We start from the raw sequence: 25,309 nt of genomic DNA on the forward strand, positions 1-25,309 counted from the left end.
CCCTGGATGTTCACTGGTTTAATCTGAGGTGTTTTCCTGTGGAAGTCTATGACCATCTCTTTTGTCTTGCTGGCATTAGTCCTTAACCCACAAGTCCTTGATGACCCCCCCCCTGTGTTCCTGTTCGTTCTCTTCTGAATGATATTCAGCGACGGCTGTATCATCCGAGAACTTCTGGATGTGACAGCTGTCTGTGTTGTGTCTGAAGTCCGCTGTGTACGGGGTGAACAGGTGCGAAAACTCCCCGGGCACGTAATATGTCTGAATGCTAACTGCCAGCAGCTCAATGTCCCACATGCAGCACTGTAATGTGCCCAGGGTTACACCATCTGTCATTCATGAACATCGCCACTCAACCACTCTTCCTCCTACCACTCCCCGACAATCTCCTGTCCACCTGCAACCAGTTGAAAGCTGCCCAAAGTTACGAGTGAGTCCAGAGTTCTGGCGAATCAAGAGTTTGAATTTGGACAAATCTCACCTTTTTTACTGGCCTGATGTAGTTTTGGGGATACTTTCTTTGATTTCAAGCCCTGCTGGTACATAGGGGCCTTATGTTCAGCTTTTACTTATAGGTCTCTCGATTGTTAGAACACGTGGTGAGGTCCCAACGGAAATAAAGCATGTAAATGTATCCAAATTACTGAAAGCAACCTTTTGAATTCATTCAATAAAGAAAATATTGTATAGTCTTTAATAATGGAAACATCTTCTTTGTGCTGAAACTTGCTGTAGACAGCTTTAACAGCAAATGTCTTCCAAAATATCAATATCATCCCTGAAAACATATTTGGACCAATATAATACATGTAGGGTAGAATAAGCTGAGCTAATTTTTCCTATAATAACAATAATAATAATAATAATAACAATAATAATAATAATAATAATAATAACTTGGATAGAGCATCGAAGCATGTTGTCCTGTAGGTTAACCTTTTTTTAACCTTGACAGACACAGATTGACAATGCATGTACATGTTAAGTTTAGGAAAGTGCTCCTTAGAGTCACTTTAAGTGATTTTCATATTTAGTGTGCAACTTGCACAGTAAGAAGAACACAGCACTTTCGTCAAGGTCTGAATTAAACCCCGTGTAAATTTACATTGTCAAATATTCAGCACTTTAGCATGCTGCACGACCTCTCAGGCCTTGTGAACTAAAAATCAGCTTATTCAGTCACAGTCTGAGAGTGTGCACAGACTCCGTCCTTGAATATTAAGATGACCTTTGCAAGAGGATGCACAACAGAGGCGCTGACACATTTAGCCTGCACGCTGTCTTCGCCTGCAAACACAGACGGAAACAAAATGTTATGTTACTTTTTGTTATGCGCCCAGAAACAATCCACAAGTACAGGAGTTGCCAACGTGATTGAGGTTTATGAATAGTCAATACAGTGTCTGACCCGCTCAGGATGCACACTGTACAGAATGAATTCTTTATGCTTGAGATAGAATAAAAGCTATACACCACCGTCTATCATCATTTACACGCTAAGATCAGAGATTGAAAGAGATGGAGACAGAGAGAGACGCCCTCCATCACATGTACGGTAGCTCCAACTTCAAAGTCTCATTCATTTTAGCGCGTAGGCAATTGCTCAGTGGCTCAGGTTCAGTGGCTCTGTCTAAGCATGTAAGCACTGTCCCATTAAGGCCCAGATTGAGTGGTTATGCTTCCCTGTCTGAAACTAATGGACAGATTATGACCTGAGAGAGATGACTGATTATTATACCTGCCCGTAGCCTCTGTCTGTTTCTTCATCACTTTGTCCCTGATTGTACCGCTAGCTCTGCTCCCCGCTTCCTCTCCTCAATCAATTCAATTCAGAGGCACTTTATTGGCATGAAAGATGCACCTTCTTGGCAACTTTGCACATCAGTGGTGAGATGAAGAACGGTGCTACAAGTGAGCATCATTTCATCAAGACTAAAAGGCCTCATCGTCCGGCCAAAACACAAAAATGACAAAGCAGAATTCACCATTAATTAGGAACATGATTTAGTACAGCTTTACTTAATGTTTCTGTTGGATCTGCCATCTGATCATCTAAATTACTGTCTACGGTATGAAGATCTTAGTGTTTTATCATTCCTGGACATGATTCCCCTCAATTCCTAACCTCCCTGTCTGCCAACATTAAATAAGAAACACTTATTACGGGTGGGTGAGACGACAGCGGCCCCCTGGCAGCGCACCATTCAAACCATTTCACAGCACTATATTCTGGTCCAATTTCAACAACTTTTCAACGAATTACAACAATCTGTACGACCGCGTCAGTCTCAAAGTTTGTCACAAGTTTGATTTCTGTAGCCGCTTCCTATGGTTATCTCTATGGTTACATTGGCAATTGTAATCCCCAGTTTTGACTGGTCAACAGTTTCTCCAGCTTTTTCCAAATTATGCAGAAGTGCCAAAACACGCAATTAGTCCAATGGCCACTTGAGGCTGGCTCCAAAAGACCCCTTGTCAAAATACCCAACTTTACAGTAGCAATAAATATGTTTACAGCCTGGTAGAAAAAATGGCTGAGGTCTCTATGGCTGATTGTCCCATTCATGACAACTGTACAGGGGGTTCATTTTTATACAACTAAGGCTTTAAGTTATGCATAATTAAACTACTAATACCTAATACCAATCACTGAACTTGACTTCTCGGTAGTGTTTGTGATGTTTGTGCCTCTTAAATGCAAATATTGTACAGATATTTTGTCCTGCTATGCGGTTCATTGTACAGACAGGCTGGAGCGGAGGGTTGGACACCAGTGTTTTGGATCAATGAATTCAGGCGACCCTGTTAGCGTTAGCTGGAGGAGACAGCTGTGGGCAGAGCCCGGAGCTTCTGGAGTATCTAACACCCACAGTCAAGCAGATCACGTAGTTTATATTTTGTTTATTATTTATTCATTAAAAAGTGGATTTATGTTCACTCGTCTTCTCAACCTGTGCATCAGTAATTGTGGAGCCTCTGAAATGCACCTTAATGTAATGTTATTCTCTCTTATTTGACTGCTGATTGGAGCGGAAATATGATTTATGTCATAAACGTACAGAGAGGAGATGGGAAAAGAAAAGACCAGATTCTGTGTTGCATGCTGACTTTGGTCAGAGTTAAATCGAATACAAACACACACACACACACACACACTACCTCAATGCCTGTTGCTCGCTATCTTACGGCAAATGTACAGTAAATAATAAATCCTGCAATTAAACTCACACAAATAATTTGCTTCTTTTCCTGTTTGAACACAGCTAGCTTGATAGCTTCCATCTAGGTGGGCATTCAGTGAACAGGCTCCATTCGGCCCGTCTCAGCTCGGCCCATGCTCTATTTTTGATTAGCCAGGAGGTTAGGAGTAGGGCCCTGCCAAGATGGTGACGGCCAGTACCACTTTGAGGTTAACACTGACACTTTAGAAACCTACAGGTGACGTTACAGTGACTCTGTCCACTATTTTTTACAGGAATATCGTGGAAACAGCCGTTAATGGCCACGACACCAGACCTGTTTATCAGGAGAGACAACATGTCCATTGGTCCATTCCAAGAAAAGAAACTTGTTTAACCTATATTAGTATGTAATCTTCATAAAAGGCTTTAAAACAAGTAAAAGAGGATAAGTGACAGATTATATGCCCCCCTTTACTCAAGCATGTGTTTCTTGATGGTTACCCTGAGAGTGAATAACATGCAGAGTTTGATACTAGAAGATTGTTTTCACGTTCATCGACTGAGGGTGGAAAGTTTTGCAGAGACGTGCACATACAAAAATTTTCAAGGATTTTTCAATGAAACACAATGAGTGGATATACAATGTATGTTTACACACCATTTCAAGGCAATGATGAGGATTTCTTTACATTGAATATATGGCAAAAAGGAAACAAATCTTGAATTGTGTAGCTTCTCTAAAAGGTGTGAAGGGGACCAGAGGTAGTGCTGCTGTCATATTTGGCCTTGTGTTAAGTGATGAGGACGTGAGGGAACAGGCTTTATTTTAATTTCAGCTGCTTTTATAATACACAATGGGACATCATGTTCCTACAGTTCATCTCAAAGTGTCATTTTCCTTATGCCTACAATTTACTTTTACTGTTTTCATCAGCTGTGTGTCATCAAAAAGAGGCTGCTTGTGACAGATTTGGGGCTCTTTATTGTGGTTATTAAATTAGTATTAAATTTAATTCCAGGTGGCCTTATAAACGTCTTTAAGTTATAAATCTGACTTTGTGAAACGTGCCGATACTCTCAATGCTTTTGCACCAAAGCGGTTCCCCGTTCAACAAGGAAACAGGTGGGAGAGAGCTTTTATCTCCGCTGGTTAAAAATACAGAGAGGCACCAGATGGAGAGGAAGAAGAGGAGGAGGAGGAATAGGACAGTGAAATAAATACTTTTTGATGTGTGTGTGTGTGCGGTAACAGATAGTGAGGCACGATAAATAATTCCTGGTGTGTGTTAGCGTCGCATGTGGGTTGGTTAATGGCATTGGTTGCAGGGTAAAAGCTGGCATGTAGATAGTAAAAATCTGAACACCTTATAATTCCAACAAAGATAAAAAAGACAAAGGATTGTGTGAAAAAGGAGGATGAGCTGCTGATTCCAGAAGTATTTTTCATTTCAAAGTTTACTTTAGTGATGTCTTCAACGCTGCTCAACATAGAAACACAAGAGTATAGGCTGCTGGATAATTTAACAATAGAATGGGTTTAAAGCTGCACTAAAATACTTTTGTATGAAAAATTGGATCAAAATGCTACATGTAGTGTACTCACCTCAGCTCTGCAGGACGTTTCAACATCTTTTATTTCACAGTTGTGGTTTTGCGTCTTTGTATGTTCGCCATAGGTTAAACATTTATAAGGTGAGGGCTGTGTTACTGCGGGTAAAACAAAATAAACACTTACTGGTTTTTCCTGGCTCTTCATCAGTGAACTGAAGTGTACTCAGTTATCATCATATGAGGATGGAAAACATTCCTCAGTCTCCACCTCCGTGCAGCCTGGGGGTCCTGCTGCCGCTCAAAAACAAAACCTTCGTGCTCTCTTGACTTGTAAAACTAGCTGCACTTTTAACAGTGAAAAATTGAATCCCAAATGAGTGTAGATGATGTTATGAACAAAGAGTTCATTTTACAGCATTTTGGCTGCCTCGGATATTCAGGCGTAATTTTCTGAGACAAGTACACTTCTGAAGAAATGCAGCGGAGAGAGGAGCGAGGAGCGAGGGCTGGGCATCACGCCTGGAGCCGTGCAAGGAGATATGGCCGGCAGGGAACGAGCACGCCAATCCCTCTGTTGTTGGTTGCAAGAACCAAAGACAAAACGTAGGCACTTCTGGCACAGCTGAGCAGGAGAGCTCGTCTTTCTCTGTCAATACTTCAGTTGCATCAAAATTGCTTCAATTGACTGCGTTTACCACTGATTGGACATCCACATTTCCCTTTTAAGCCCGAGCCAACATTGCGAAGGAGAAGAGAGGCAAATTCAGAATGCAGGGTGTTCGACTGCTGATTGCTTTGTCAATTATCTACAAAAACCAACACAGATGGTTTATCTCTGTGGAAAGTTTGATGAAGCAACCTAAAACCAGTTGCTTTACAGAAGCTAATGGGACAGAGATTGGCTCGGAGGAGGAGAAGGACTTTTTGCACAAAGATCCTGATTACTGCCGCGACGAAGCCCTCATTTTAGACAGCATGGTGGCGTTCCAGAAGCAAACAGCTTCAGTGCCTAGCGTGACGTTTAGCATCCACGTTGGACACTGACATTCATTTTAAACAAGAACAATGGAGGATGAACCCGGTGCTGTGCTTTTGCTGGCCATGCACATACTGCAAACACCAGAAAACTTTGCATCGTTTACAACATGATGTGAACAATGTTTGTGCAGGCAACATGTGTGATCAGAAATACGTGAAGTCACTGAAGAGTAGCTGGAAGCGGTTTGAGTTTGAGCTAGCTGCTAACTGCTGCTCAGACGTCTATTCGGCTCTGTTAATGCCTCCGCTGCTGGCGAAACAACGATCACCCCTCAGTCTGTCGTTCCAGTCCCTCTACCATGTTTAAGCAGTGACGGTAGAGGGACAGGCTGCTGTGGTAGTGGAAAACACATTTCTTCTAACTACTTCTGTAACTTCCTTCTTACACCTTTTCTAACACTCCCAAGTACGAAGTGTTGGGATAGATTTGCACATGCAAAATCTAGCTTTTTTTTTTCTAGAACGCCGTAGCTGTCCCCTTCAACCGTCACTGCTTATAGTCCCTATTATTCAGGACGTTGAGGCAGAATAACAGCTAAACATTTCTGCATTGAACCGAATGTGTTAAGGGGCTTGTGACTCTCAACCATGAGTGCCCAACAAACACAAATACTGGGTTTTACTGGTCATTAGATGTGTCAAGAAACCAGGGTAAAGTCAAGAAAGAAGTGAAGCACTGAAAGTTAGTGAAGTCCTGCTTTATTCGTAGTGTGTGTACGTGAGAAAAATATGCTAATGGGGTGTAGTCATGAGTGTGTCAGCACACTGCTGTGTGTGGATGTGGCTAAGTAGGTGAGGGGCACGTGTGTGTCCTCATGTGTAGGCTACACATGTGTAGGTGGTGACGCGTGTGTTTTTTGGGTCTGTTGAAAGATTAGTGTGAGTGTATATTTTGGGGGCTGTGAAATGGCTGTGTGTGTGTGGGTGGGTGTATGAGCAGAAATGCTTGTGTGTGTGTGTGTGTGTGTGTGTGTGTGTGTGTGTGTGTGTGTGTGTGTGTGTGTGTGTGTCTGGTCTCTGGGTGTTTTAGCAGCCCCCTGCGGCAGAGGACCACTGATATTTAATGGATTCTTCACAGCCAGCGTGGAGCACTGCAGTATTCATGACTGGCAGTCATAGAGGGGACTCAGATCAAACAACCAGAGCTAATTGAAACCCCCCAAAAACCTTTTGTTCAACTTTTTTAATCACTATTCTCCTTTCTTTTCTCTTTTCATATAAAACTGCCTTTGGTCTAGTCTGATCTGACATAAATCTCCATTAATTTACTGCAGTGATGGTGCTCTGTAGCAGGGCTGCCTTTGGTCCTCTACGTCAGTACCAAAAAAAGGTAGAACTGGCTATTGTCAGTGCTGCGAGTTACTAGAATACACTGAGGAATCAAAGGAAATTGTGTGCCCATATGAATGAATTATTTCTCAGATCTGGATATCACTTAAAACCTATTGTACATTTTCCAGTTTTAATTAGGTGTATCTCAGCAGCAGCGCCAAAGAAGCAAGTTTTGCAGTTGCTTTTGCTGTCTCATGTTTGCTGATCGGTAGCGATAGGAGAGATGGTGACCACTGCCATGAGTCCAGAATGTAAAAAAGCCTACCTACAGTGTCAAATAAAAGTATGTGAGTTTTTGTGACTTGTTATGCCACATGGAGCATCTGGAAAAAAGCTTAAATTAATTGTTTCGAAAGTATTCCTGTCATAATTTGGCAAAAACACAACGATGCTGATGCAGAAACACTAAGGCAAGCAGGTAAAGAAACAAAGGCGAGCTTTAAGAAAAGAAGATGTAAATCCAAAAACAAAACTGGCAGACAGCAAAAACTGAAGAAGCGGGGCAGGGGAGAGAGCTAATGAAGAGGCAAAATACAAAAACTAAATAAAGTACAAACCAAAGACGCACCGGGAACACAGGCAAACACGTGGAGCAAAACAAGAGAACAGAGAAGGCAGAAGACGCACAACTGACAGAGGGAGAGAAAAAGGGAAAACAAGAAACTCTAGATTTACTCGTTATGTTAGCTGAGCTTCTAAGTAACTAGCACAGGTTAACCAAGACCTGCTGCTGCTTCAAAGTATAGATTCAGTACCACCTAATCTTAATGTAATAGCGTGACTTTAGTCTAATAGATGGGATGGTGGGGGAGTCCAAAGTGAGTCTTTTTAGTATGAAATTCCCTCTTTGTGTCTCCACGGGACGTCTCCCTGAGCCAAGGTCACCTGCTTACCTACACCAACAAGTAGGCAGCACACGACTGCCGTGACACTGACTGCTGAAGCGTCTCCGTTTGGCTTCAGAACAAATTCAGAATGCATTGTTGCACCAAATGAGAAGAGTGGATTTTGTCCAAATCATCTTTAACTGTACTTGCACACAGGGAATCACTGCAGGGGCCAGTGTGGAGTGTTACTGAATACTTACAGTGACCATGTGGCATGTGGCTGTTGCACTGAGGTAGACTTTAAAGAGCAGAAACTGTCCTCTGAAATGAGATGTTAGCTTGTAGGCCAAATGACTGTTAGAGTCACTGTCAAAGCAGTCTGTCAACATGGTTGCTTTGCATGTTACATTGCATTCATGCATATAACATGTATATGGATTCACATTTCAGTCTGCATTTGTGTCACTAAATTAAGAACACGAGCGCATCAGTAAATACAAACACCTACGTAGAAGATGTTTAAATGTAATATACATGTTCATGTGCCTTGTTTGTACTGAGTGGTTCATTCTGAGAACATAAATATATGCTATAACTAATTAATGACATGTGTATAACACTCTAAATTTTTAGAAGTTACCTTGGGATAAATAAAGTATCCATCCATCCATCCGTCCGTCCGTCCGTCCCTCCGTCCGTCCGTCCGTCCACCCACAGAATGACAACTGGATGGTAGTTTGCTTACATCAATTCATTTGCAATGTACTGGAATAAACTGAGGTGAATAAGAGCTGTGAGAAAAGAGAGTCTGACCTCTTCTCTTCATGATAACTAAAAAGCTATAATATTGTGTATATTTTTCATTTACATTCTGACTCCAGTGCCTCTATAGCTATATGGTGCTTCTAAAGCTGCTTTCCTTGGCCTCTCTCACTCACATTAATTCAGTGACACTCCACAGTTGTCCACTTCTGAACCGTGTCTGTCGAACTAAAAACACCAAACTACCTTTGACACTGCAGGACCTTCTCCCAACAGTTTCAACAGTAAACTGTTGCAGTGGTTAAATGGATGTAATATATTTACTAATGTATGTGTCTAGTTATATAAGTAGGAGAGGAAGGTTTTCCTTGAACACTCTCTTTGAACAAGTACTTGCATGGACATAAAGCAGTGACACCTTCAGGCTCGCTTATAACTAATTAAGTAGTGTTAAATAAAGAGGTGAGTCGATTAAGCGATCAAGGAGATAGCAGACAGCAAACAATAACTGAACTTAACTATTTCCTCATGTGATTTTCTCAGTTTCATGTACTTGACACGTAGATAACACGTAGATAACACAAGACATGGAAAAACACCAAGGCAAGCAGGTAATGAAACAAAGGCGAGCTTTCATAAAGAAGCTGTAATCCCAAAAAAAACAAAACTAGCAGGCAGAGGAGAGAACTAATGAAGAGGAAAAATACAAAAACTAAATAAAGGAAAAACCAAAGACGCACTGGAAACACAGGCAAGAACACGTTTAGCAAAAGAAAGAGAACAGAGAACGAAGAAGACGCACGACTGACGTGAGGAAACAACAGGCGAACTGACAAAGAGGGACAGACTTATGCCACGTTGAGACCAAACGCAATGAAAATACCAGCATTGTGCAAGTTTGATCGCGGGGTTATTCTTTTTTAATAAAAAATAACCGCAAATACGTACCCAAAACAAAGAGATTTCTCTGTGATCTGACTGCAATAAATGATCCGGAAGGACGTCAGAATAACAACATCATAACGCCGTCTTGTACAGAGCCTGAGTTCATGCTTTGTCAGGTCTGTCGGCCAGACGACAAGCAAAAGGCTTTTAAAATGCTTGATACCTGAATGGAGTTCGGATCGATCAGAGCTATGCTGTGCTGACATATTTCCATGACTAAACAGGTAGCCTGACCTTCTTACTCACTTCTCTTGCGCATCTCATCATTAACTTTGTATGTAATCTAGTCACGCAAATAATTGACTTTCACTTTTTTAATAGATTAAAGGAGACAGATTATGCTTTTTTGTTCCCTTCAGTGTGTTTTACAGGGTTTTGTTCATGTAAAAGGTCTTGAATCACCTCGTCAATAGCCCCGCCTTTAATTCTGTGACTTCATAACATCACACTATGTCATCAGGTCACACATTTTCATAATTTAAGCCTGTATTTACGGTAGAAGTGAAGCTAACTGGAAGCTGACTCCAGAGCCGACTGGAGACACGGTGAGCAGTGCTGGCTCAGGCGTGTGTGAGCTGACCAATCAGAACAGACTGGGTATTCAGGAGGGGGGGAGCCTTAAAGAGACAGGAGCTTAAACAGAGTGTTTCTGAATACAGAGCTGCAGCACCGGACAGTATGAGGAAAGTGATGTGTTTTTTGATTATTAAAGCATGTAGTAACCCAAAATTAAATTATGAACCTGCAAATGAGCATATGTCTCCTTTAAAACAATATCTTTATTTATCTTTATCCTCGAGCACTTTGTGATGTGTATTTCCACGTAAGAGCTACAACAATGTGCCAATGATAATTAACTGATACAACTTATGACTAATTAATTATTGATATTACATGTTGTATAAATAGCACAGCTCTGCGCGGTGAGTATGGGTAAGAATGACAGCTCTGGTGCTGTGTGAAGATCTCTCCAGTGCTGGTAAGTGAATTGCACGCTGGTGAAGCAGAATATTCATCTGCAAAAAACTGATTAAAGATTTGTCTACATCCAATCTGACTGTGGGAGATGAAATGAGGCTCGTGCAGGTGAGTCACACTGACTTAGATTTATAAAACAACAGCGATGTGTACGCACGGCTTTATAAATCTGATGAAAAGAATATGTATGCATATCCCTGTGTTTGTGTACGCTCCTTTGGTCATAAATCATGTGGCCCCTGATCAAGTGCAAAACAACAAAGCTTCAACTTAAGCATGGTGAGATAGACATATTGTAATAATGGTATATTTTATATTACCTTATATTCAAAAAAGAGCAACACATTTTAAAGTAATTTAAGACTAATTACTGTTTTTGGCAGCCTAAATCTGCAGCACATACAAATTCAAATTTTTATTTTTATTTTTTAGCTTTTATTGTTTTCTTAATCAAATAATATGACAAGAATTAGAGCCAGGATTCTTTATAACCTCTGTGAATATAACATAATGAGAATAAATTAAACCTACATGCAAGAGCCAATGCAAACATTCATAAATATCAGCAGACGTCGGTGAACCAGAAAGTGAAAATATTCCATCGAATAAAAAGCATCACCCCGGAGCTCTTTTGTATCTCTCTCCTCTCTGCCACTCTTATCGCAAGAGGCCAAGTCCCAACTGTATACCCAAATACATACACACTCACACAAGTCCCTGTGTGTCACAAGATGTGATGGATTACAACAATCAAACAATATTTCATGAGTCCCAGCTGGCTGCGAGGAGCCAGAGCCATTTAAATTTGTAGGAGAGAACAGTTCTCTTTGTCTATTTTTGTCCCCACTGTCTTCCCCTCTCATCTCCGATGAGTCACGCTCTGTTCCCGAGCTAAAGTGACTCACTTGTGATCCGTCGAAACACAAACACACAAAGGTCTGTTAACAAAGACCAGAGCATTGCACGTTATTAGTTTATAGTCTCTTTTCAATTCAAATGAAAACAGTATATAAACCTAAATATGTTTGCACTTTCTTCTGCTGTGGCTTCAGGGGAGAAAGCTCTTCTTACACCAATCTCAAACAAACCTAAAGTTCCTGATCTGAGAAAAATGCAGTTTTTGTGCACATAACTCAATCACACCAGTCATCAGTTGTTAGTTTTCTGTTTTCTCCTAATAGATGTTTCACCTGTGTTTGGCAGCAATCTTCCTCATGCAAAAGAATCAACCCTAACAACGATCAGAGTATTATTATTGTAAAACTCTGCAAAATCCAGTATTACAAACAATCTCTAGATTTGCAATATCTGCTACACTGTCCAATTATGGTATGGCTAAAGTTAGAGATGGATCATGGTTACAGTTAATTAAATGCAATCCATGGACCTTGAATCATAAATTATGCACACATAATCATTGCCAAAACAACAACAGAAATATAGCTGATATGTAGCAATTATATATACAGAGGGAGAAATGTTTTATGCAGCAGTCATTACAGATGAGGAGCACTCTGCAATCTCTACATCAACATGTAGATGAAGGCAAGATGAGTTTTTAGGCCTCAGGTGATAGCTGTTGCCGGAGACATTTTGTTTTTGGGTTGTTAGTCCGTCCATCCGTCCGTTTCTTCAAATTTGGAATAAATGTCCACTTGGACTCAAGGATGAACTGATGAGATTACGCAGGATGCAGGCAGGAAGTGCTATGGATGACATTTTATTTATGATCACGGCAAAGGCAGGAACAGGCAAACACAACTGAACATCAGGATCCGGAAAACACATTTGTGTTGTTGCACCATGTGACAAAGCTCTCTATCAGTCCTCTGTCCTACTCTGTAAAAGTAGTTTCTAACATTCTACATTTCTTACTATAAATCTGTCATGGTGAAAGTGCAGACCCATGGAAAGCTTCACGTGAGGTGAGAGAGAAAAAAAATACTTTATTGATAGAATACTGAGACCTTTGACTAATGCCAAATAATAAAAAGAGAGCTTGTTTTGGACACACACCTGCCGTGTAAATAAATATGTATTGTTCATTTCCTTTTACAGACACAAGCAATGCAGAAAGTGCTTTGCTCAGTTGATGTTCTTCTTTTTATATTTAAGAATCCAACGTCTTAGCTCAGCAGTACAACACTGTACTGTAAACAACACATCACAGTAACATGCTCCTTTTCAAATAATATCTAATATGAGTATTCCCTAAACCTTCAACCTTTAACAGTTGAACACCTGGACATGGATCTTTGTCCTCATACAACAGATTTCAGCCCTTCCAGCACACGCCCACTGGATCCAGCCAGATATCATTTAATAGAGCCAAGAATACAGGCCAATTAACTGTAAATTGTAATTGATTTGCAGTGCCAAATGTACTGTAAAACAAGCCAGCTTTGTGTTGACAGGCTAATGAGGACAGCGCTGTGTGGGTAACTGGCGTGTGTGTGTGTGTGGGTCGTAGTCTGAGTGTGTGTGGGGTAAATTGATCGACAGTCTGTTTAATGTATTGAGTGCATGGTTGGTATGGGGGTTAAAAGAGAGACATGGGAGAACAGTTTTAAATTATGACCTGAGTTAATGTGTTTGTACACGTGTGTGTGTGTTTGTCTATATGGTGTTAATCAAGATGTTGGAGAGGTCCGATCATCTGTATTGGGATACTGCAGGGCTCAAGTGTTTTGTGTGATTTTGACCATTAGCTGATACCAAGATGCCAGTGTGTGAGAAGAGCATGTTGAGGCTAATTAAAAATGTATGGCAGTGAGGTCTGTCAGATTTAATGATGTGATGGGATCGTCAAAGACTGACATGGTTAGTGCACTGCCCAGGATACAGAGACACAAAGAGACACAGTCTGTCCATGGTTTCCACTTGGTGTAAAATGGGTTCTAGTGTCGTATTTAATTTGCCGTTTGGAACTGATAAATGAGTTTGAATTCATCTTGCTATTCATAAAACCACTGCTTTTCTTAGTATGTTTGGGGGCATACAGGAAATAGGAACTTCATGTAGAAACAGTGTTTGCATTTACAAGATACAAGCTAAATGTCATTTTATACTATGCGAGGGTTTCAAAAACAAAACTAGTTTCAGGTCCTTTTATCTTTATCTGCAGAACAATCTAAAAAAAATACACCGATGGTTAATAATTACAGGTTTAAAGGTGAAAAAATATATTAGTTCCTTGCTTTGACACCCTGACACCATGTTGTGTGGTTTTGTTCGGTGGGCCTTGATACTCAAACGCCCTTCGAAGCATAAAAAGCATGTTTAGTTGAGTCTGAGTCACAGAGCTTTTGGTTTTATTTCTCCGACAATGACCTTCAACCTAGTTCTTTTACCCAGCGTTAATATAATCAAGTAATCCACTACTATTACCGGAACAGACAATTGCATACCTTAAAGTTTGTTCATGTGTTGTTTCTGCTTCTGTCTCTGTCTCCCTCCACACGTGTCTAGAGAGGAGCATGGTATCTCAGCCCCTGCTGTCCTCGGCCTCCTCTCTGAGAGACCACGCAGCTTTCTTCCAGTCAGAAACTATGCGGCCGGCGAATGACCCTAAAGAGCGCGACCCCTCCCACGTGCGGATGCTGAATGATGTACTCCGCGACCTGGAGAAGAGCTTCATCATCCCACAGACACCGCCCGGAGTGTTCAGGTCGGAGACAAGTTGCTGTCTCAGAGTTGCAACGGTGCTGTAGTGTTAGGAAGGATTTGGTACCCAGGAACGCACACATACACACTCACATAGGAAAATCTTAAAATGTGTGAAGTTTTGTTATATAAACTCAAAATCTTGAACAATTCATTCAGTTTCTGACATCTTAACGTACCTTCTAGCAGTGTTTTTTCTTGGTGTTCTGTTTATCTGGTGAGAAATTATACAGGTCATGCAGGCTGCCTTTTTATGGGTCAAGAGTTGCTTTCTGTATCTGTTTCCAGTGATGGAGAGAGTCCCATTTTCCATTCTGGTTAGCAGGTCTCAAATCTGAGCAGTCCAAACTCGTGGGCAACTTCACCTCAGAAAAGTTTTCTGACCTTCGGTACAGTACTCAGTGGGCTTATCATCGCCACCGTTAGCTAAGTTGGTACTTGTACCTCTTTGAACTTGTGTTTTCTTGTGCATAAGATACATACAAAATAACATCGCCTGTAAAAACTTTACTCCGTAGCACCATTGGTTATTGATAACAATGCCTTTATCAATTCTGATTTTTTATCTTTATAGATACCTGACCAATGATCCACCTTTTTAGCGTAAATGTAAGAATTATATTTTCTCTGCGTCTGAACACACTGATGGGCGAGTTGAGCTGGCTGTAGCCTGAGAGCTAGCAGTAGCAACAGTCTGTCTGTAATCATTTAAAGTGATTGAAATGAGAGTCCGAAGAACGTGGCCAAGATCTCAAGGCGTTGACCCGGCCTCCAAACCGACCAGCTCCCAAATCCATTTGTGCATCGGTGGGACGTGCTGGGACATGTCAGATCCATCCAACCCGTAATCAATATTCTCTCATCCGTCTTGGTGACTCTCACATGACTTGAACTGTTTTGCTTTAGCAAGCTGTTTTTTTGGTATAAATTAATGTCAGATGATTTCCTTTTTTTATTTCTGTCATGCTGCAGCACTGCAGTGACATGGTTTTAACAGCTGGTGATCAAATTGCATAAACTGAACAGGTGACATTCATCAGGCTCAAACAAGCAATTTAGAAAATAAAATATTCCGTTGAGAGAGTTTACTAAATCTAACTTAGCACACTTTTAAAAGTTTAGCCCATAGAAAACAAGCTATTGTAATGAAACCATTTCAATGGGGTCTGATATCTTTTCTCAGTGTGAGTTTTACCTCTGCCCACAGTGTAAAGCTTTCATGACAAAAACACCAAACACACGTTTTGAATTGAAGACCGCCCAAAAGTAAGAGCTTACACACCTCATAGCTCGCCAAAGCTTTTCATACATCTGACTCATGTTCTCGACAGATGAACCTTGACGAGATACTTTTGTTGAAAAGGGTTTTAGAGAGGGAATCTGCTCAGGGTCTTGGTTACACATTTTACAGAATACTGTGTTTTCACGGAGGTCAAGGAGTAACATGACTAGAAGTGGGAATATGATGAAAAATGGCAAAAGAAAAATCTAGTTTTAAAGTAATTTGTTTTTATGAAGTGGCTGGTTACAGGATTTGAACATAAAGGCTTCAGTAGTGGAATGTAACTAAATACATTTACTCATGTACTTGACTAAAGTACAAACTAAAGGTACTTGCACTTTACCTGAGTAGTTCCATTTTATACTTATCCTCCACAACATCTCAGCAGTAAATAATGTACTTTCTACTCCACTACATTTATCTGAAATTTTAAGGTACTAGTTACATTTCAGATAAAACATTTTCATACCCTTACTGTCCAGTTAAAACCATGTATCTCCAGATGTGTTGATTTTGAATGTTTGTAAACTGAAGTGCAGTGTTCCTTTATGTGTTGAGAAAATTCTCTTACTTTTTAAGCTAGATAAACTCTTTAAAAACCTTGGATCAGCCTGAAAACGCATCATCACAAACTGTCATGCTGGCTGAAAAGTTGACTTTTTAGAGATACGTGGTTCTCACAGGACAGCTACACTACAAACATACACTGCTCTGTTATAGCGTTGCATTACAGCTCAGCCTTGGTCACCCTTGACGTCAAAAACAAACAAATTGCAATACCTGGAAAAAAACAGCAAAACAAAACAAAAGAAAAAGAAGGAGAGGACAAAGACGAAGAAGAAGAAGAAGAAGAGGGAGGAGGAGGAGAAACGGTGTAGACCATGAGAGGCAGGTAATTATCTGTTATCAGTATTGACAAAAAAAAACCCATCCCTATTGCGCATCCCTAAAAAAAATTCATACTTGCACTTTTACTACAAGGGGAAAGGAAAGACTACACCAGTGGTGTTGGCCCCGTGAAAACTATACTAGTTCTAAGGCTTACACATTTACACACAGCAAAAAGAAAAAAAATTACATAACTTTCTCTCTTTTCCGTACCTCTCTCCCTGCCCTAATAATTTCCCCACAGTCCCTAAATCACATGCAGTCCTACATTGTAGCAGCCATGATTTAAATCCCCTGCCAGCCTTCTGTCTTGCACTCGGTGCATCCACTTCTTTTTCATCTTGTTCTACATATGGAGCCATAATGTAGCATAAAACTTGAGCTTCACAGTGAGCACATATTTATTCCTTCTGACAAAAAAAGGGAAAATAGAAATAATTTACAGATGACAGTGTTTGATTTTTTTTTTTTTTCCCCTCCCGGCAGCAGCTTTTCGGGGCAGAGCAGCAGTAATTCATTGGCTCTGCACAGTCTATGCACGAGAAAGTGAGAGCTCCAGATTAGTTGGTGGAGTTATTTTAGTCAAACTGTTCAGCTAAAAAGTAAACACAATAAATCATATCAAATCACATTTAGTCGGAGGACAGCTGACCTTGACTGATAGTGGAGACTTGTTTCCTCAGCAACTATATTTCTTTCTCATAATAGTACCACCTCTGTTCGGTTTGATTTTAGCGTCCTCGCAGTGTTTGCCGCGCACTCTGTCTTCCCCCACAGCACTTTAGCTGTCTGCTTTTCAACGAGATTCTAACAGAATAAATGGCCTCTGCTGTTCAGTGTTATTCACAGTTTATGGCAGTAATAGACATGTTAATTGTCCTAGACTGCCATTAGCACCCAAGCTAAAATTAGCTGCTTCATCATGCTCGGAAAGCATTAAGGCTTAATAGCACTCATTTATAAAGGAAGTTACCATTCTCTCACAGGACTAAGACAATTAGACTAAGAGCACTGAAGAGTCTTTAAAATGTTTACCTTGATGGGATGTATTGAATTTTAGGCAACAAAACCAAAGATTGATTTTTAAGTGACATAAACGCATAATTATGACACTTTTAATGCAGTGCAGTGACACATATACACGATGCCTCTGATTTGTATTTTTTGTGATATGCGTGATTATTGTGTAAAGTAACTTCTCATTAAATTACACACTGAGCCTTAAAGCACTTTCCAAACAGTCCCACCTGCTGTGTATCTGACTGCTATAAGATAGTGTGATGGGTATTTGGTAAGCCACTGCGGACCTGTTTGCGGCCTGGTTGTAAATATTTCAGTTTAAAGATGTAGTTGCTGCTGACACTGGAATGAGATTCAAGATTATAAGTGCTGTAGGCACCAGCAGGGTCAGTCGATGGTCCTGCTGTGTTCAATTTTAAATGCCAGAGTCGTACAACTGTCGCTGAACAACTGCAGTCCTGTTTCACCTTGGAATCAATACAATCAATAAAGAATACTACAGTGTGTATTACACTCTGTATTTTTTGATCAATGAATATTGATCGTTGAAAAATTGTGTTATAATTAGAAGACTTTTTGTTGTAGTACCCAAAATTCAAACTCAAGCTGATTGCTAATGACTGCCATTAACCTCACATAGCATACTACTAATAAATAATAAACATTGTTTAAACACTCAATGTTGATGAATGTCACAACTTTCGTTTTGCTTTGCAACCCTGTCATATAATGACAATTAAATTACCCATAGCTCTTCATTTTACAGTTCAAGTAGGTGGTTATTAAGTAACATATTCGAAATTCCCCCCCAGTTACCACAGTAATTACCTCAAAATGTATTTGAAAATTACCCCAACATGACTATTTTCCAATAATGGCAATTTCCAGTTAACTTCCAGCTGGTTTCTGCTTAATGTCTGCTGATCATGACATTTCAATTTCAAACTGCTTTCTGTCTAACTTCCCCTCAGCAGGATGCTCAATTGAAGTGAATTGTTGCAGCTTAATGTCCAACTAGTTTCTTTCTAACTTCTGTAGTTGTAAATTGTACAGTTTTTAGCCAGTTACAGCCTATCAGTCCAACTTCAGAACAATTTTCCTGTCTATTTTTTCATAGTAAGCCACCATCAAATTACCAACAGATACAACTTTATAATCAAGAATCAAGTTAATAATTTCCCATTCCAAAGGTTTATTTCCATAATTGCCAGTTGAGGCCTAATAATAATGTCTTCAAGTTAAATGTCACTCTTTTTATATTGTGAGACATCAATATATTAGCAAGAGAGGACTGATGTTAGTTTAATGTTCAATGCTCCCATTGGTAAGGGGGGATAACTCAACCTTCATCGAGTCAATAGACTTTGCCTTGATGTCTAAAACCCAAGGGTACAATAATTACTGTTACTACTTAACACATTTAACAGATGGGATATTCTTTTAATGTTGGTAATCGACTTTACATTTGATACATCAAACTCTCCCCCTTGTGGCGTGTCAATGATAAAATATTAGACACCATGAATGTACATGCCAAAGAAAAGTGTATTATTTATTAGCTTGTTCTAAGTGCTGTATCGTAGGCAACTGCACGTGTTTCAGTTTCTTGAAGACGTTTCACCTCTCATCCAAGAGGCTTCTTCAGTTCTAACTAACTGGAGGGGAGTTGCAGGCTTTTAAACTCTGAAACAAGTCCAGTTGCCTATGATACAGCACTTACAATTACCATGACCTGGATGACTGAGAACCTTCATCGACATTTATTAGCTCGCTTGATAAACGAGCATTGGACTTGCCTCCTACTGCATCAACAATGGTCCATCAATCAGTCAATCGAGTCCAGCCTAACTTTTCTCATTACATTTATATCCCAGGTTAAGTGTTTGGCTTGAGTAGACTTTAGGATATGCAATAACCCCCACTGATTGGCTGGTTAAAATAACTGCAAAGGGCCACACGAAGGTGGAGTTGGGACTGATTGATGTTTGCTTCAACATTTATTGTTAATGCACCAGTGCAGTATCATTGGGACACTGAAAATGGTCAAAGTACTAACTGGTAATTAGGATTTTGTGAATCACTCAGATCTTGGATGTTGATGAAAAATGTTTCTACTCAGTCCCACAACTTTGATTATATATCACTATGAATTCCGTTTTTTCTGAGGTGGAGATGACCTCCAAACAGGTTAAAATACTATATTGCCAAAGGAGGAGTCTTTCTTACAAAATCAATATAATCATTAATGTATGTTTATATGCCAATGCTGTCTAGAAATGAACCAATAAGAAACTTCCATAAATGCACACAAGTATACTACACTGACAAGTGATGACATCTAAGATCAATACGTTGAACTTGACATTGAACAAGAACTTCCATATTGTATTTGAAAGTTGACTGCTAACTTTTAGAGCTACAAGCAAGAACTGTAGAACTTCCTCATAAGCACACAGAGGTTACATTTTCTAACATCTGAAATCAATATTTGGAGCTGCATATCGAATTGAAACTTCAATATGGATATAATATATTTTGGAATTAAGCACACTCCATTTGTAGGGTGAAAGACCTGGAAATATGACTTCCAAAGCCAATATTGAATTATGTATTTGCAAACAGAGGTTTCATGTATCTTCAAATAAAATCCTGAAATCCATATCTAGAGCTGCCTATTGCTATTGGAAATTCCATATTGAGTTTGGAGGGTGACCTTGGTTTTGGACGTCGATATGCTAATATGGGTCCCCTTTCCAGTATTTCAACTAAAAAAGATCCGAACCAAACATGCAGCTGCATATTGGATTTAAATGGATTTACAGATGAGGTTTTTAAAGCATCATTCTAGCTTTAGAAGGTAAAACCTCTTGAACTTGACTTCCATAATCAATACACTGACTTTCACATCAGCCAATTATCCAAACCAATGTGACTTTTCTGCATATGCACACTAAAATTCCCTTTCCATTTCATTATTTCTACTATTTCTAGTATTAGTGAGTAGTTCCTCCTAACCTTGTACCTGAAGTCGGGCCCTAGTCTTTAAATACCCCTTTACAAAAGGGAGGATAAGCCCAAATGTTCATACTTTGAAACTAAACTTTAATGGTTCTCACAGAGGTACCAGGACTGTCAGACACACCATGCAGCTGTCAGTGCTGAATGGATGCTGCTGCTCCAGCCTGAGTGACACCGGGGACCAGCATACACAGTTTAAACCCAATTTGTTGTGTTGCCGAGCAGGACACAGGCTCCATTAAGAGTGGATGTCAGGTTGCCGAGGGCCACACCAATCGATAGCAGATGTCTTTATGTACACTCTGAGGTGCCTCAAAAAGACCTCTTTCATAACTGTATGTTCACAGACAGGCAGTGGGTGACAGTCTTTTGGCTGGCAGACATGGACAGACAAGATTACATCAGCTCTAAAGCACTTTTGAGCAGTGCTCCACTTTTGCTATCTGTTTTGAGTGTTTCATTTTGTTCTTTTCTCACCACTGCACCTTATTTTATTTTTTTTAGTATTTGAGGGTATTTATTAACTGACAAGTTGTACATTCTATGGATTGCAAGTGGTAGCTAGAGCATGGACAACTGACCCGAACCTGTTTGGACCCACCAAGCCCGACAGGCTTGGCCAGGTTTGGACAAAAATGTGAAAATGATGTCCAGATGCTCTCTGATGTTCGAGAGAACTGTAACAGTTCTATATGAGTACATATGTATCCATAGATATATAGATTACATAGACAAGTTATAACCATCGTAACACAAACTCATAACTTCAGCTTACATGGACTGCATGGGCTTAAGTCGAGTTCGGATGTTAAAAAACAGGAAGTCTGGCGAGGTAAAGCACCCCGAGCTGCACTCTGGTTGAGGCAAACCACCCTCCACCTCATGTTAGCTGGTTCTTAGCTTCTGCATCCTCCTTTCCTTTCTTTTTCTTTATGAAATAAACAGATTTAGTTTATGAGTCCACAAATTTCACGTCTATTTTTAGGCTAGTAGCGCTGTGTCTACTATGTCTACTTGACCAATCAGATTGCTCGGTCAGAACTATTTGTTGTATTGTAATTGAATTTAATCAACATCTGCCAGCCAATCAGAACAGGGAATTCTTAGTGGCAGTGGCCCTGTTGTGTTTAAATAGAGCCACCACATTTACATAACAGAGACCTGTGTGAAACAGACTGATGAAGCCAGCAATGCTACAGATTCCCTGTCTGAAAAAGGCTCATGTATAAACTGGTGATCTGTCCAGGCATGTGTCCTTCCTCGTGCCCAATGTGTGCTTGGGGTAACTCCAGCCAGGAACCATAAAGAGGATAAGCAAGTCCAGACAGTGGATGGATGATGGTCTGGATGTAAAAATCACCAGGTTTTAAACAGTGTCTCACCTGCCAATGACCAGTGGGCAAAATATTTTTATACAGCCTTGTTTCCTCAGAAAAACACCATCCTCTGAATTTATTTGTTGTTCCAGGGTTACAGCTTTGTCCAAGACGTGAACACAATACTGACCGATGGCAACACAAACTCCTACTGGCAAGCTCATTAAAGCACTTGCCAATGCATGCCTGCTCTGTCCGGCTCCTTTTTCCTCCTTTAAAAGTCAAATGTTCTTGCTGACTCTTGTTCACAGTAGGGATGTTCTCAAATATGAATGCAATATTCGGCGAAGCACAAATAATGCATATATTGTAAAAGCTTTTCGGTACATATTTGTTCCGTATTACTTGTTTTATTGAGCCCTACGTTCCATCACAAATAACTTTACTAAACTGGAGTAGGAGGAGTTTGTGTATGATATTCTGAAAAAATCCTGGATTGTTCAAATGTATTGCTGATAATGTACCAAAGCATAAGAGGTGTTGCAGGTTGTCTCCAAAGAAATAAGTCCACATGGGATGACTCAGCATCTTATGATTAACATCCAGTCGCAACTTGGACAAATTTGTAAAAATGTTTTCCTCAAAAATTTACTATATTGACATTTTGCCTGGTTTTTTTTACCTTCCTGGCTGCCAGTCTTCCAGTCTTTCAGAACAGTTGCTATCAATGTCTGTTGTTTAATTGTTTTCAAAGCCATTTTATCACAGTATGATAATGGAGTTGAAAGTGCAGACTCATTTGAAAGTCTGCTGCTGACTTATGTGTTCATGTGCTGGTCAGAAATCTAAGTTATGACAGCTGCCTGCCAAATAGCATTGGACTCATCACATACAGTATTTTGTAAAAGCACACCCAGAAGATACAGAGCAGATACAAAACAAACATGGACATTGTGGTGAACGTGACAGCTGCTTGTGTTCATTGACTGACTTTTCTTTTTTTTACATTGCTTTACTGAATAAACTGTGTCAACACATATATATGACAAAAGCCTAAACCCCTTAACTCACAGGAGTAGCCTTTCTGGTGTCATATAATGGTGTCATATGGTAGAGTACACACAGAATCTTCACAGTGCTGCTGACTTTGAGTCTAAATTGTGTGGTGAAGGTCAGTGTTCGTTCACACCCTACAGCTTGCGACCTGTGTCTTAACAGATGAAGAATCACTCCATTTACTCTCTAAGACTGTCTGTTCAGCCACTTTAAGAGAAATCAATGTACTTGAGCCCCGAGGAGAGCAACACTCCGAAGTCTCTGCCATTCTGACCTACAAATGACTACTCTGCCACCCCCAAAAGGCTTGTCTGCGCTTATATATGTGCTTTGTGTACCACAGTGTGACGGGAAGACAAAGAGACATAAATAGGGGTGTCTTTAAAGAACAATAACTCAACTGGTACGGCATGCTTGTCACAAATATTAACCAGAGGAAAATATTGAAGGTTTTCACAGGTGGTGGTTCTATGAAGGTCAGATTAAAGCAGTTTAGCATAATTTGGCCTGAATACAATTAATTAGCTGCTGGTTGGCTGACACAAAAAAAATGTGTGCTGAAGCTGCCAAAATCAGAAATGTCAACATTCAGCATCTTTACAAATGTATGAATAAGATTAACTTAGACAACGAGTGGCTTCATACATTTTCAATGGTAGGGGAAACTTAAAAATTAAATAAATCTACTTTTTGAGTTGTAAGTGATAATACCCAATGGATGATGTGGAGTCCATTAATTCCTGTTTAGGGACACCTCGAAGGGCATTTGCGACCTAGATATAAAGTTAAAAACACAACTCCATTTCCCTGGCAACACATGAGAGTTTACCTGAAACAATCATTACAATTCCATAAGGTTCTCATGCAATGGAAATGTTGTTCACTACTCCAGTAAATAGGACGAACCTTAGATGCGACTTAACATCAGGAGGTAAACGAGTCCTCCCAGCTCATAGACAGATTAGCAATTAGACAGAAAGCCAATGTTATGCTGGCATGATTCAAAGTCAGTAGCGTTGCGTACGGTTGACAACCAGTGTATATAAATGTACAGTAAGGTTAACAACAGGAATAGCTAGCTATCGAGCTGTGTCATTGTTGCAAAATCAATATCAAGATTTTCACAAACAAATGATGATTGATGCGTACTGTTGCCACAAAGCGAGAGCGAACGGGATGTAAGATGATCGATTTATTCAGACGGACGGTGAACCTTTTGCAACAAAGTATAGGGTCTGTGTTAGTATGATGGCTTGATGTGAGAGTTAACATGGACTAGCATCAAATTTTGATACGAGTGTGTGTGTGTGTGTATTTATTTTTGTGGAACATGCAGTCGGGACACTTTTAATGTGAAAAATCGGAGAGTATCTCAAGATTGATGATGGGGGCAATTCAGAGCAGCAGTGCTGTGACTAGATCTACTTAAGGAGATCCTCTCAAGGCAAACATTTATAAAATAAAGTGCTTTGAACAACAGACACGGTCTGATATGGGTTTTCCACATTGTTCTCCCTCATTCAACACAGCACAGTGAAGCTCAAACATCCATGTGAATTAACATCAAGAAAAAAGGAGAGGCACTCCAGTCAAAAATACAAACAAATGCATTCAGTCAAGATAAGTTGTCAAAAACAAAAACTAACGTAACTGTTGTTTGGAGTTGTAATTAGAGAAGAGATCAGGACAAGGGGATACTGTGGATCTAATTATGAAGAGTGTACATTCAAGCTAAAATAGCATTTTTAGTTGTACTTTGAGTTCATTTGATTTGCCACAAAACAATTAATTCTCAGGTCATTTTCTGTTTGCATAAACTAAGTTATTTATTGAAGCTCTCCTCTCGCCCCCTCTCTCTCCATAGGAACCTGTTATACAGCCTCCCAGGGAAGACTCCTCAGTTCTCCATCCTCAGGTTCTCACAAGAAGCCGCCCTGCATTGCAACGTCACCAGCAAAGTAATCAAACACAACTCTGCAGAGAAGGAAGTCCTCTGCCACAGCACCAGGAACCAGTCACTGTCTCTCATCCTCAGGGCCATCCGGTCAGCTGAGCGGCTGGTGTGTTTTGGCTTGGACTTGTTTGAAAATTACCCAAGTGACGGAAAATGATCCTGGCTGACACAGACCCGGCAGTGAGCTTGAACGCACACGGGGGGCAAAAACTGCCATCGATCAATTCCATCAAGTTTAAATCCATTGCAAATCCTAAAAACAAAATTGACCCTCCGACTGACCTCATCCAAACCCTCATCTTACTCAACATACTACAGTCCCGGAAAGGTTGAGTATTAACACTACTCAACAGAAAAAAGAATTGATTGATTCAATTGACTGATTGAAGCTCCCACCTTATTGTAGCATGTATCCCTATGATTCCACACTGCAGCAATAACTAATATTTGACCAGTTTAGACACACAATCCAAAATGTTGTGAGAATTTTTAAACAT

The 25,309-nt window shown here is 40.1% G+C and overlaps 1 protein-coding gene across 1 annotated transcript in view; it reads left to right on the forward strand.

Moving 5' to 3' along the window:
• The window catches only part of LOC141004351 (inactive N-acetylated-alpha-linked acidic dipeptidase-like protein 2), a 438,618-nt gene extending 413,537 nt beyond the window's left edge, over nt 1–25,081 (forward strand). Inside the window, exons 17-18 of the mRNA XM_073475786.1 lie at nt 14,084–14,282; nt 24,723–25,081. Of these exons, the coding sequence (XP_073331887.1) occupies nt 14,084–14,282; nt 24,723–24,969 (446 nt within the window). The 3' untranslated portion in view covers nt 24,970–25,081. The remainder of the gene's footprint in view (nt 1–14,083; nt 14,283–24,722) is intronic.
• Nucleotides 25,082–25,309: the final 228 nt, after the last annotated feature.

Source organism: Pagrus major, chromosome 11 (assembly GCF_040436345.1).
Source record: "Pagrus major chromosome 11, Pma_NU_1.0".
NCBI lineage: Eukaryota > Metazoa > Chordata > Actinopteri > Spariformes > Sparidae > Pagrus > Pagrus major.